This window comes from Corylus avellana, chromosome 9 (assembly GCF_965113065.1).
Source record: "Corylus avellana chromosome 9, dhCorAvel1.hap1.2, whole genome shotgun sequence".
Lineage (NCBI taxonomy): Eukaryota > Viridiplantae > Streptophyta > Magnoliopsida > Fagales > Betulaceae > Corylus > Corylus avellana.
Window position 1 is genome coordinate 21,078,423 of NC_142498.1, and position 14,114 is coordinate 21,092,536.

The 14,114-nt window shown below is 37.8% G+C and overlaps 1 protein-coding gene across 2 annotated transcripts; it reads right to left on the minus strand.

Moving 5' to 3' along the window:
• Positions 1-1,461: 1,461 nt before the first annotated feature.
• LDL3 (LSD1-like 3) lies at positions 1,462-13,256 on the minus strand. 2 transcript variants are annotated; one of them, XM_059606174.2, is made up of 9 exons: positions 12,945-13,256; positions 10,167-12,750; positions 8,873-9,014; positions 5,657-7,975; positions 5,397-5,490; positions 4,383-4,873; positions 3,091-3,801; positions 2,872-2,946; positions 1,462-2,454 (listed from the first exon to the last, which is right to left on the minus strand). In XM_059606174.2, exons 2-9 carry the CDS (start codon positions 12,479-12,481, stop codon positions 2,389-2,391), a joined length of 6,213 nt encoding a protein of 2,070 aa, XP_059462157.1. In that variant the 5' UTR covers positions 12,482-12,750; positions 12,945-13,256; the 3' UTR covers positions 1,462-2,388. The 2 variants fall into 2 exon arrangements, with proteins under 2 accessions (XP_059462157.1, XP_059462158.1); XM_059606175.1 differs by lacking the exon at positions 12,945-13,256 and having other exon boundaries at positions 10,167-12,919.
• Between the last annotated feature and the right edge of the window lie 858 nt (positions 13,257-14,114).

Consider the following 14,114-nt stretch of genomic DNA (forward strand, 5'->3'; position numbering starts at 1 on the left):
ATCTCAAAAAATGAGATTCTCCAATTGTAAGCAATTGGAGGGGATTCTCATCCTAGTGATTGACATAGTAGTAGACTTACAAACTCATGTAGCAGTCCATGTCAACAATAACCAAATTTAATTATTTAGTAAGTGATATACTAAGTGCCATGTGGACAATTATGTCAATCAGTAAGAAACTTGTAGTAAAAATTATAGTACGCATAGCAACATTAGTTTGTTTTGCTTGTCCATCATTTAAGTTGGTGTACACTACTCCGCTGGTGTAAGAATGTAAATTGGTTAGGAAGAGACCATAAGGGTAACTTGTGGGAGTGCAAAGATTGCACATGTCATGATCATCACCCAGGTTCACTAATATATTTCATGCAGACAGACTGCTGTTTGTAAATAAATAAACCAGCGCATGTGCATGATCAGCCATCCCTAGCAATGCCATCAGCTGGTGGGAATGGGAATGGTATGTATTAATCCATTTTGTTTTCCATTTGTGAGATTAGAGTGGAAAAAGTATTAAGGACATAAAGGCAAAGAATATGATCACCCACTAAAAGCACTACTAGTACTGATAGCAACAAGGCAAACAGGGTGGTAATGATGATGGTATGGAGGACCCCATTCTGTCCACAATACATGTGATGAGAAAGATGACATTCTTGGTATCATACAAAATTCACTGCATTGAATAGAATGATAAGAGTTTCAAATGCCAAGAAAAATGCACAGGAATTCATGCAACACACTATAAAGAACCAGATGATATGATCGATTTCACGAGGAGATCTGCCATCAATTTATGATACATTGATGATACGAGAATAAAACTTCCCTGAAAAGTTGGATATTATGTTTATCCTCGCTTATCAGAAGTTAAAATACAAGAAAAAGTACATCAAATTGCCTGCAAAAAGATGTTGAATTGCACCTGGAAGAACCAAAGAGCTGCACTTAACCCATAACCATTTTTGTAATCCTTCCTAGAGAAAATTTATATACACTTTGATGTAGATTGATAAGAACATCCAATACATAATTACCATTTAATCTTGACTATGATAACAATAATAAAGGAATGCCAACAATAAAATGTACAAATGAACCTCAAATGCCAAGGGTCCAACTATAATTAATTAGGTTGGGGAGCAGCAGCCCAAGTATTTGTCAGTGAAGATAGGAATTGCATCAAGAACTAAAACTTACAGGTGCAAACAAGTAATAAGGCAACACAAGGGCATACCTCTCCTGCATAAGACAGCCACAATATTTTTCCCAACCTAGCAACAAGCAAACAAATTAGTAAGCGGTAAGGTAAAACAGGACAATGGCTGAAAGAGAAGGGGTTAGGAAAGGGACATTCAAGTGACCTAATTTCGATACGTACATACGATTTGATGAAACTCGGCGTAAATAGTGCAATGGCAAAAAGTAACTGAAAGCCGATATTGAAGACATTATCTGATATACATTGTCAAATTACTTTAAATGATCATATAAGAAATAGGCACCTCACCTTATTTATGTAGATTCAAACGTCACACATCAAGTTATAGATGTCTTTAATTATTCATAAAGGTTGTTAGTAATATTTGGTACCCGACACACATCCATGCTCCCTCACATGTGCACACAAAATAAAAAACCAAAATCCAAGTAAGAGGAAGTCAAGGCCCTAGTAGAGGTCCATTGAATGCAAAATGCAATTCCTTTGCTCAAATTTTCGAGAAAAAAAGAGATGTTAGTAACTGATGTTCAACTTTAAAAATCAGAACAATATTGAAGTACTTCTGAAGGAATGGTAGAAAAAGGATCTGTATGCTAGTCAACACTAAAATATCCTAATCTGTACATATTGAAAAAAGAGAGGTCAAGAAAAATTGTCTAATCTAGGGGGATCCCAAACAAAAAAACAGGGTTTAACTTTTCACCCTAGGAAGTACAACCTTGACAGATGATGAACCAATTGCTGAAAGTAATCTGATCTAATCATCCTGTCCTGATGCCTGCAATCCAGATGATCCAAGCAATGATACTTGCGCCCATTTTGAATGCAAGTAGTGACACCAAGCCCAAATTGGCCTGATTATAATGTACTTCATCACCAACTCTTATCACATTGCATGAAGGCATGGGATCATGATCATGAGCAGTTTGCATTTAGGGCAATGCCAATTATGACCAAACAGGCCACCAAGAACCATCCCATTTCTTCCAAGGACCATCTGGATCATTAACAGCATAATAACATTTTGAATGAAGCACCAATAGAAGAACTTCCTATGCCCCACCACCACCATCATACGCTGCGAACTCCAGCAGAAACAAGGAACCAGACTTCTCCAAATCTTGTACATAAATGCACTAAAGAATAGGTGAATAATCCTTGGATCATCATGATTTCACATCTGACTTCACTGCCATGTGCCTCTCAATCAGTTTGTCCACAAAGGAACGGATCTGCAAGTTTAAACATCAGAGGACAGCTCAGAAGAAAAGAAGTACCAAAACATTACAAGATACCACTAAGTCTTCATTTATCTCAAAGATATAGCTCTATGGCAAGGTGATAGCAACAAGGTTACTAAGCAGCAATAAATGAAAACTATTGCAGAAACTTACTTCCATTCAAGCTAGAAAGAAAAAACTATAACCAGGTATGTTGTCAAATAAAAAGCGTCCAGTAGTTATCCAAAATTTGAATGGGAAGTTCAGTGTCCAAGCCAACCCCAATGAAAGTGCTCTCAGGCAGCAATGATGCAATTAATGGGAACCAGTGTAGATAGCGTGAATTTTGTCTATTTAAAAGAAGTAGAGGAAGAAAGTTCCCGTGGTAAATGGAACTAATGTTTAATAAAATACAAATGGAATGCACACCTTGTTCCTGCGCTTGAAATCTAGAAACTCTGAAACAGCCATGGCTTTCTCTGCATCAGTGGCCTGCTCCATGACCTGAAAATTGAACTAAGAAAGGTAAGATGGGGGGAAAAAAAGGCAGTTGCAACCTGTTTAACCATGTCTCATTATAATAAGTCAGCATTAGATTTTCAACATGATATAAAGTGAAAGAAAAAGGTAAGATGAAACATTGATAACCTTCGTTGCAGTTTTTTTCATAATTGACTTATATCCTTCCTTATCAATTTTCCTTGCTTTATAAAGGGGCATGAGCAATGATGCAACATAATCCACAACAGCCTGCTTAATGCGGTCTGCCCCTCGAGGATGATTTTTTACAGACTCCTTGTTTACTGTAACTTGTGAAACAGAACTCTCGTTTGCCAGTCTATCATGATTCCAGGTCGGAAGTCTCCAACTTGTGTTTGAATCCTCCTCGTCCTTTAGTTGCACAGTAGAACGAAAGAAATCAGAATCAGCTGCAGCTGCTTGAGATTGCCATCTGTCAATTGCATGATAGTCCTTTATCCCCACACTACCAGCTGCATCAACCCATGCTTTAGTATAAATACTGCTGTCCACAGCCACACTTTCTCCAGAGTGCTCTCTGAAGTTCAAATGGCTGGCATTTGAGTGGCTCCGCTGTGAGAGGTTATCCACTGAAACTTTTGAACTATCAAGGTTAACACAAGTAGCCGAGAAATCAACAGACCAGTTCCTGACTTTGCAGTTCCTAGAGTCTATTTCTGATATACAATCTTGTCTTCCCAAAACACCACCAGACCACTTCCTTCTAGTATCATACTCATCCACTTGAGCATATTGATCCCGTCTAGCAAATTTGTGAAATGACGGTATTTTAGGAAGCTGCAGCAACGTGCTACACTTGGCTTCTGATGATGCATATGCCTGCAACATAAACCAACACTAAATTCCTCCAGAAACATAGTGAACAAAACAGAGAAAATAGAAAAAGATTCATGAAGGGAAAGAAAAAATAAAAACAGCTTATGACAGACCATGCGGCTGCAGAAATGTAGTGCTATGGCACTTATGTCATCCATTCCATGTAAATACAAACATAATCGCATGCTATCCTAACCCACAATATACTTGGTTCATAATATCAACATAAGAAAAGGAAGGGCAGCATCCCACTGCATTCTTTTATGTAAGTAAAAGAAATAATGGCATCAACAGTCCAGACTAAATGAAATGGCTGTGTAGTTAAAGTCTTACTGCTAATCAAGGGTCAACCTTTATATTCAGATTTTCCAGCAATTTACACAAACTTGATACCAAAAGTAACTCTCAAAACCTCAACATAATACTGGAAAGTCATACTTAATGTGCAAAACGAAATAATGGGACACAGTTCATACCATGAACATCACATTTTCTGGGCACACTAATAAACATTAGAAAGAACGTAAAGGTGAGAACACAAAATAGGTGTTCAAAGGCACTGTAGCAAATCAAAAGAAACAAACCTCAGCAGCTGCAATTGCTGCAGCACGGGCTTCTTCTGCAGCAGCAAAGGCAGCCCGTTCTTCTTCAGACATAGCAGTGTTGTTGTCCTCCAGCTCAGTATCCCGTGCACCTATTGAACCTTGGGACCTTGATGTCAACTCCAATTTTGAGTCATTTGCAGTTTCACTTTTGACTGCTTTGCCATTCACTCTCCTCACATTTGCATTGGAAGGCAAATGACTTCCAGCAGATGCAGGAACCTGCAAGCTTCCTTTATTCTCCAACGCACCATGATGTGAGTGCAGAGGCGGCTTTCCCAATACTGGATCTTTAAGAGATTTTCGCTTCGCTGAATCTACAACAATTCCTTGCCTTGATAACTTTAATCCACCATTAGAAGCTTTTTCCTTGCGGAAGACTTCAAGCCACACGTTAACCAGCTGACTTGCTATTGCGCGTATATCACGGCTAGTATGCACACAAACTTTTTCTTTCACAGTTCTCCCTATGCCTACATCAACATTATCAACAATTAAATAATAATGCAATAACATGAATTAAATACTTCTAGAATATGAGTTCATATCAACACAAATCCATACAAACACAATCATATGGGTGCTTTTACACAATATTTTAAGAAAGAATGGCTTACAATGAATCCTAATTAAAGTTTCATAACAAAAAATTTCATGCCAAAATTATATTCCAATTACTTCAGCATGCCCCAGTTTAACACTTCAAGTAGAGCTTGAATATTCAGAGAGCTAATTTTAATGAAACTACATAATTGTTCTTCTGTACTTTGTTGTTTTTTTCAGTTGAACATGTGAATGATTGTCTCAGAGAACTTTATCACCCTTCCAGGAACTTTCTTCCAGAAAAAGCCTAAGATGACAGAACTTATAATTTTAAATCAGCATAAAACTAAATCAGCCTTTTCTTTTATTATTTTTCACCAGACACAACTCAATAAAGGTATGCATATGTGAATGCTGCAAACAAAACCAGAATGATCCATGATCAATCCATACCTGATGAGCGCACAGCCAGTAAATCAGTTGAAACAAGCACAAGTAGACGAACACAGTGCCGCAACAGTTGGGTACCGTCCTTCCCCATTGAGTCCTATCAAAAGTCCAATAGTATAGCATCAGAAATTTTGTTTAAGTATAATTAGCATTTGATGCTGTCAAAGTGTCAACAGCCAAAGAAATATATATGCGAATGAAAATTCCACATTGCCATTCATCAAAAAACAAAAGAATAATACACTAGGGAAGCCAAATAATACCAGTATCCATGAGTTGAGTGTAGTAAGCCCTCCTTTGGTCCCAGCAAAGGATTTCAAGGTTTCAACAGGAAGATCCAACAACTCTTTGGCCACATGCAATCGTCCTGCAGTGGTTTTTGCATTAAAGAACATCTCCTGTAGTAAAGCTTCCCTTGTCAAAATCCGAGCTCCATCCAAAGAGTTCTTGTAGAGGACATTAGAAAGCTCAACTGCATCAAGTCTCTTTGTTATGTCTCTGACTTCATCCCTCTCAAAGTCACTATGTCTATGTGCAGCCTCCATTGCCTCTACTTCTGCAGTGTAATCATTTCCAGTGCTCAATATGTCAATTATGCGCACTGCTTCCCGTAGCCCACTCATCATAGCACCACCAACTGTGTCAGGATGCTCCTTGCAGGTGGCTTCACCAGCAAAAAACAAACAGTTCTCTACAGGCCTGCCCAATAAATCATAATCTTCCCCAGATGCTCCAATAGCAACATAGGAGTAAGCACCATAGCTATAAGGATCCCTGCCCCAGTCTGTCACTACTGATGCAACCGGATTGGGGACTGAAGCCTCCCCAAAAAGTTTACGGAGAACCATTAATGCATGGTTTACATGATCAGATGAGCTCATATTTTGGCCATCTATAGCTGCCTTACCAACCACCAAAGCTATAAGAACAGGAGCCCCAACTGTTTTTCTGACATTCCAGAACATAAAGCATTGGCCTCTCTGATTTGTTACCTCCGCCGTTGCTCCAAAGTAATCCACAGAATCATTCCAAAACACTTCTGGAAACTCCAAAACTACTTTATTAAGAACTCCAAAACCAAGCCGTTGGATAGAAGAATGTTTCCATTGGGGTAAAGGTGGGGAAAACTTTATGCTTTCTGTTTTCAAGCACCCAAGTGGCACTGTAATCAGGACAGCATCTCCCAAAAATTCACTGCCATTGGAAGTAGATACTTTGACTCTATAACTCTGACTACCATTACTTCCAGGGTCCTTGGTGCCATATGAAACATCTGTAACCACATGGTTCAAGTGAATGGGAAGTCCTTCTCCAAGAGACTCAACAACAGTGCTGTAACCACCTTTAATCATACAATGAGCTCCCCCAAATCCTCCATAAACATCATCTTGGTTCCAGTAGGGAAGAGATACTTGCTTAAGTGGAGCAGCACACCCATATTCTAAATTAGCAAGATGCCAATCCATAACCCTCCGCTCCAGAGGACTCAAAATCTCCTCTTTAGAACAATTTATATCTGGAAAACTGCTGTCAACGGCAACTTTTTTGGAATCAAAGAAAGCATCTACAGAACTGTGCAGTTCAGTTTCTTCACTATTTGTTCCTGATCGTGCCGAACGACGACTCTTAAGGGCATATTCTAAGCCATCCTCAAGAGACATTCTCATCGCAAGTTCCCCCTTTTGGGCAACGAGCAATACCATATCATCAAGAAGACTGTTGTATTCTGCTTCCAAGGCTTCATCCAGATTTGCAGGAACTTTTTGACCTGTAACGATATCATAAAGAGGGCAATCACTGTTTAATATAGTCAACTCAAGGCCCAACTGTGCACAAACCAATGAGGAAGGATCCGGTCTTCTTTCAGTGTCCACATCAGCCTCAACACCAGTAATAATGCTAGCACCAAGATCCACCGGAACAGAGAGAGATGAGCGATCTGTAAAGACACGACCGCCTATCCTACTCCTAGCTTCAAGAAGAGTTACAGAAAAGCCCTGCCGTTGCAAGTGGCGTGCAGCAGTTAAACCAGCAGGACCAGCTCCTACAACAATGATTTTCTTTCTGACCTCTGAATCCCATTGCGGAGAGCCATTCACCACAACATGATCATCTGAGGAAGATTGAATGGTATTTGAGTCATTCATTAACTCAGGAATGATGACAGGGAATGTTCCACCATCCAGTGTTTCACACAATGGACCTGTACTTAGAACAGGCATATTGAACAATCTGCCAGGTAGTTTTGTGTTAATGCTACCATTTTCTGGGTAATCATCAGCTAGGCATTCTTCACGTTCTGTTGCATCAGATAATTCAAGTGCAGCAGGAGTACCAAGGCCCCTACCTTTAGTAGCTTCAAGCATCTGATTTTCATTTTCAGGGATAACGTCACTCTTTGCCTCCATTGAAGTTTCAGAACTCTTCGCCTGACCAACAATAAAAGAAACTCCATCCTCCAAATCCGCAACTGAAGCCCCAGATTTTTCCTCAATATTTTTTCCTTTTAGAAGCTGATAATTATGCTTAGCACTAATTTCTCCTTTCTCCTTCTCAGTAGCAATTCCAACATTTATATAACCCTGTCAAAATTTTCTAAGCATTAATTATGAACATGAAACAAGCCATATACAAAGAATAATTTAATCCCTCATAATATATATAACACAAATTGCTGAAAAGATAATAAGCAAAAGAAGAAATGACAAAAAGACATCAATTTTGACACAAAACATAAGGGAAAAATATTAAAAAAAAACCCTCAAGTTAACAATCGTTTGCGATAGAGCCCCACAATGTTCAAAAGGTACTAAAGTAGCACATCAAACTACCAAAATGTATAAAAAATGCCACTTATTTTTTTATATTCCTATAATACCCCTATTCTTTTAAATAATTAAATAATTACAAAAAAAAACAATATTTTTAAAAGAAAAAAAAAAAACCAATGGGCAAATAAATACAAAAAAAAAAAAGTTTTTTGGAATAAATAAATAATTAGTCACTGTAGTTGGCACAAATTACAACATATGAAAGTAAAATCAAAGGTTCCTAAGATATTCCAAAAAAACTATTTAGTCTCTAGAGTCAAATTATGTTTAATTAATATGACGAATTCTGTTAAATGTGACGTCAACGCCAATAAAATTGGCGACATGTGTCATTCTTATATATATATAACTTTTTTTAAAAAAAAGGAAAGCCGCCCCTTTCCTTTTTTTCTTTTTCTTTTTTAAAAAAATAATTTTTTTAGTTTTTTATTTTATAAATTTTTTATTTTAGTTTTTAAAAGAATAAGGGTATTATTGGAATATAAAAAAATATGTGGCCTTTTTGATACACTTTGGTAGTTTGATTGGCTACTTTAGCACATTTTAAACATCGTGAGACTCATTTAAAACGGCTGTTAGTTTGTAAGGCTTTTTTATATTTTTCCCAAAACATAAATAACAGTTGATAAACTTTAGAAACAAACTTACACTCTGATCAAGAAACGCATAGATCTCCCTAATAAGTGTAGCACGTGGTGGCTCGTCCTCAAAACGAGTATCAGATACCCCACAGTCAGAAAGTGGTAAAATACGGCTAACATCTTTACTCCAAAGACCTAATATCTGATTCCTGCATTACACCAGGGGATTTCAAATAAAAATTAAAATATAAATAATCTAAAAATAAACTTGGATATCTTTTTGTACGGGACCTATTTATGCTCATCCTCTTGCCGCAGCATCGAGCCACTAAACATGATCCCTTAAATAAACAGGCTAGCAACGCCAGAATATAATAAAAGAGTGTCATCAGAAAGACTCTGGTTTCCAGCTACAAGTGTCCACAGTCTCTTTACAAGTTTCATTCCTCAATGCTATAATAAAAATCTAGGAAAGTAAATCCAGTTGAAACTTCATTACATCAACAAAGGTTCAACTTCTAAACCAGTTTTCAACCAAAAAATGGGAGCAGCGTTACCTCCACAGATTGATATCAGCATATTTCCAAGTTAGGTGGTTGGGAAACAATAGAGCAAAATTTACTTTCTTTTTCTTTCCTTTTTCAGTGGTTGGTTACCTGAATAATATAAAATGAGTCTTATGGAATTCAAAATTAAGGGAATCTCCACTTAATCCTATGGCACCCAAAAAAAATGACTTTTGGCCATGGTTATAGTATACTCATACAAAAATAACAAGGGTTCACAATAACATCTACCCACGGTGCCTTCGTGTGAAAGATGGTGCCTTTGTATCTATTGTGGTGTATATGGAGGGAAACAAATGACAGAATTTTTGCAAACCGCAAGAGGACTTTGGAAGAGATTGAAGCTTTATTTTTCTTTACTTTGTTGTGGTGATTAGTTACCATGATTCTCTTGTTCTTTTTTCTTCTTCTGCCTAGGTGTTTTCTTATGTACACTTCCTGTGTATTTGGGGGAGCCTATCACTTTTAATAATATCTAGATTACTTATAAAAAAAAATCTACCCATACCATATCAACCACATACAAGGTAATGCATATATAACAGAAAATAAAAAGGTGTTTCTTCCTCTTTTTCTGTTAAGTTACTACAGATTAGTCATTAAGAATTTTAAGCAAAAACTTTAGGAATTAAATTGGATAATATAAATAAACAAATGTATTTTATTGAAAATAATTACCAATAATAATGATGAGATACTCTTCCAAATTGCAGAAAAAAAGCAATTTCTACAAGACAACATCCAAAAGCAACTCTGCACTCAGTGTAAAGCCAGGTTTCAGAAATAATAATTTACCTGCACTCCAAAAATTCCTGAAGCCCACCTTTGCGCTTCAAGACCTCCTTGAATTTAATCTTCTCAACTGGACCAGCTGCATGAGCTTTCAGTCCAGCTGATACTGCTGCTGCACCACCGTTTTCAGCCTCTGCACCAATATTTGAAGAGGTATCGCACTTCGCTCTTGTTCTAAAAGAAAGGTCACTATCTACAACACCTTGACTTTCAAGAAAACCTTGCTCATGTAACAAAATATCCCAATCGGCATCCCCCTCATAAGCCATGTCTCCATGCCTATGCTTCTTAGGCTTGCGCACAACACGCTGGACAGCTGATAGCTTTTTATCTTTGTTTTCACAATCAGGCACAGATATTGCATCTTCTGGGTTATCTTCATTTTCATCCCCGTAAGCCTCCTCATTGACTGAAAGATAATCATGGCCAAGAGCACAAATCCCTTTCGACACATCATCAGAAGGTTGATTTTGATGTAAAGTGGAGCTGCACTTTTGCATGGAGGGAAAGGACTTATTCGGATCAAGACAAGTATCTGAAATTTTTTCCTGGTGATTCAACTGAACAGCAAGCCCTGATTTGTGGGCTCCAGTAGAAGTGATAGTCCTGGGAGATAACCGAACATCAGATACCATAACATGTTCCTTTTGCAGGAAATCTGAAGCAAGATCTGGCTCCTCAGTGCAAGTATTAAGACCATCACCACCACTGCAAGTTTCTCCCATCTTCAGGCGGGGAGAGGAGTTATGAGAGACACATTTGGATGATACCTCCAAAACTGTCTCAGAAACTGAATTAAAAATTTCATTGGGAGTGAATTTACATGATTTGTTCAACAATGCATCATCATAGTTAGTCACCAAAATTCCTGTTCCAACCAAAGAAGAGGAAATTTCAAGGTCTGCATTTGATACGTGCATTGTTGGAACACCCACTGAGTGTTGCATCAATGATTCTCTAAACCCCCTGTTGGGCTCACCCTTGCCAAACTCATACATTTCTTCCATCTTTTCTGGGCCAGAGATAGAATTTGGCATTTTTTCAACATCATGCACCAGAGTGCTTGTGTCAACTGTCGAACAATGCTTTAATCTATTCTTAAATGTCCGAGTTCCCATCACAGCCTTTTGGCTAGGAGCAGAGATACTTTCCTTGATTTGAACACAAGTAAAATCTCCATCACAAACTTGATCCGAGCTATCATTATCCACTTTAGATCCCTCTTGAGCATTTAAACCACAGGGTTCCTCTGTAGCCTCATCTTGAATTCCTTTAGAAGTAGATCTTGAAGATGGTGAAACTGGAGATGGATCCTCTAAAATAAATTTGGAAGATCTATCATGTCTGCTTTCACGGGGTCTAATAATCTCTTCTTTATTAGAGGAATCAGAAGTAAGCCTCCTAGTTGAATCATCATTCTCTTCTATGCAGTCAGAAACCTCACAAAAGCTGCCATCTGGTTTTTTATTTTTAGATTTCAAACTATTGCAGTCCAGTTTTGAGGCGGAACCAGATCTAAGTCTCCTTAAGGTCACAGGCTTAGAAGTCCCTGAAACACTTTCAGAGCATGGACTGAATCCATCATCCTCCAAAGTCTGAGCATCTCTTTTCTGCTTTAAACTTGAAGATGCCAAAGATTTCCTAATCAAACCAGATTGTGCCTTGCGAACAAATGCAGATAATGAGTCTTCCAAATGTTCATCCACAGACCGATCAGGACCTTCCACAGACCACATACCAGACTCCTGCTCCCTCAAAGAATTACACCCAGAGCCCAGAGACTCTAAATCATTATCAGAAGTGACATGACCATCTATTGTTCTTGCTGTCAAATTTATCTTGCGACTCTTCACTTTCCCTTTACACTTGTATTCTACCCCTACATCCATAGTCATATCAGAACCATCATCACCCGTTACGCGAACTTTCTCCACAACCTTTGATATTGATTTTTCATCGCATTCCCTATCCTCCACAGGCCCACTCAACGATCTATCCGAAGAATCCGCCACATTCAAAGAAGAACTGCTTCCCCTAATAATTCCATACCCACTATCTTTCTTTGGACCCTTCAACTTCTTCTTGAAACTCGCCAAGGTATCATCCATTCCCCCCAAATCCTCGCTCTCAACCTCCAATCTCTCTTCTCTAACCTCAACCTTCTTGCCCCCTTCACCACCACTCTCTGACCCCGACTTTACCTTCTTAGGATTTCGAGGTCTCTTCAACCTGAGCAAAGACCCAATTGGCTCATCGTCATCCGACTCAACCGGCTTCGATCTTTTCTTAGACCCAGATTTCTTCTCTTCCCCATCCATTTTCTTAGCCCTAAAATCCAACAAATCCTCTATTAAGCCCTTTATTAACCCTTAGCCCACCTTCAGTGCCCAAATCAACACGCAATGATCTGGAATGTGAAACATCTTCCACATAAAAAATTCAAAGCTCATGTTTCGTATAAAACTCGTCCTTCAACTACTTAAAGCAATCTAATCAGGCAAATTGATGCCAACCCAAATTCCCCAACACCATCACAGCCCAAAGACTCACCAACACATGGAATAACAACAATTCCTTTATCAACCCTCTGTCAAGAAATGAGTTCGCAGCAAGTATTGTCAATAGCTTTTCTCTACTTCAATCAATCAATTCAATGGAAACGAAAAAAAGAAAGCCCTAGGGTTATTCAACAGAACGACAAAACCCTAAAAGAATAAGTTATAAACACAGAGAGAGAGAGAGAGAGAGACAGAGAGAGAGAGACAGATTGGGATTTCAGACCTGAGCGCTTTGAAGCTCTAGCTATGATGGCATTAATGGATTCGTCAAAGGAAGTGAGGTGCGCACGTTAGCGTTGCGTTTGAGGAGTTGTGAAGGTCGCCTCTATAAGCTGCACCGCACCGATGAGTGGAAAAAAAATCAAAATTAATGAAATTGGAAAATTATAAATAGAAAATAACGACCGTATTGACGAGGGCTTTTTGGCCCGACACGATTCGCGTGATGGGAGACACAGAGAGAGAGAGAGAGGGAGAGAGACGAAACGTTTCGTCTTATGACACAGACTACAAGTACAAAGGCTCCAATTTGGCTCTGTTTGGAATCTAATCCCAGGCCTTTATTGATGGCCAGTGGTGCCACCTTCACTATCAAATCCCTAAAAGGCTGAACCAATTAGGGGAGATTTCTGTAGTCTAAAACCAAGCAAGCATAATCCCTAAAACCAAGTGAGTTTATTATTATTAATATTATTATAAAGTGTTACACAATTGACTTTTGTATATATTTATCTGAATGATGAAAAATGTTGTCATTACATTACTATGCCTTTTCATAAGCTGCATTATTACATGTGGATCAGGTGCATGCAATACTAGCAGTTCATATTTACGCCATATTCGGAGCGGATAAATTATTATGCTCTATCTATGTAAGCAATATTTTAAACTATATTTTTAATATACTTCAACCAATAAAAGAATGATAAATATACTGTTTCTTTTTAATAATCGTTGAATTACTACATTGAATCAGGAGTTAAATATTAAAATTACTAAAAGCCATGAAATATAAAAATATCCAACAATAATAAACAATCAAAACATTATACCATGTTGTTGGGAAAGAGGGCATACAAACACCTTCACAATGTACTAACTTTGGTGCATACTATTTAATTAGATGACCCGTTTTCATATTGTGTTAAAAAACATTCATATTTTTTCTTATTTTATATTTTCTATCAGAATTAGGAATGGCAGAGACCCTTTTTATAATGCTCATTCATCGTTGATGTACTTGAATAGGAAAAATAAAAAGAAAAAACTAATTTTTGTATACAAATGCACATCAAACTTTGTATTTATTCATCCCGATTTGTTTACTCTTTTTTTAAAAACAAAAACAAAAACAAAAAATTCCCAAAAAAAAAAAGAGTTACAATGTTATATG

Bases quoted from the DNA above. Each gene is read 5' to 3' on its own strand.
- LDL3 (XM_059606174.2), bottom strand. From the start codon at position 12,481: ATGGATGGGGAAGAGAAGAAATCTGGGTCTAAGAAAAGATCGAAGCCG. The intron at 9,015-10,166 runs GTAAATTATTAT...GGTGTAATGCAG, and splicing joins CAGGAATTTTTGGAGTGCAG to GAATCAGATATTAGGTCTTT. The intron at 4,874-5,396 runs GTATGGATTGAT...ATGTTGATGTAG, and splicing joins ACTGGCTGTGCGCTCATCAG to GCATAGGGAGAACTGTGAAA.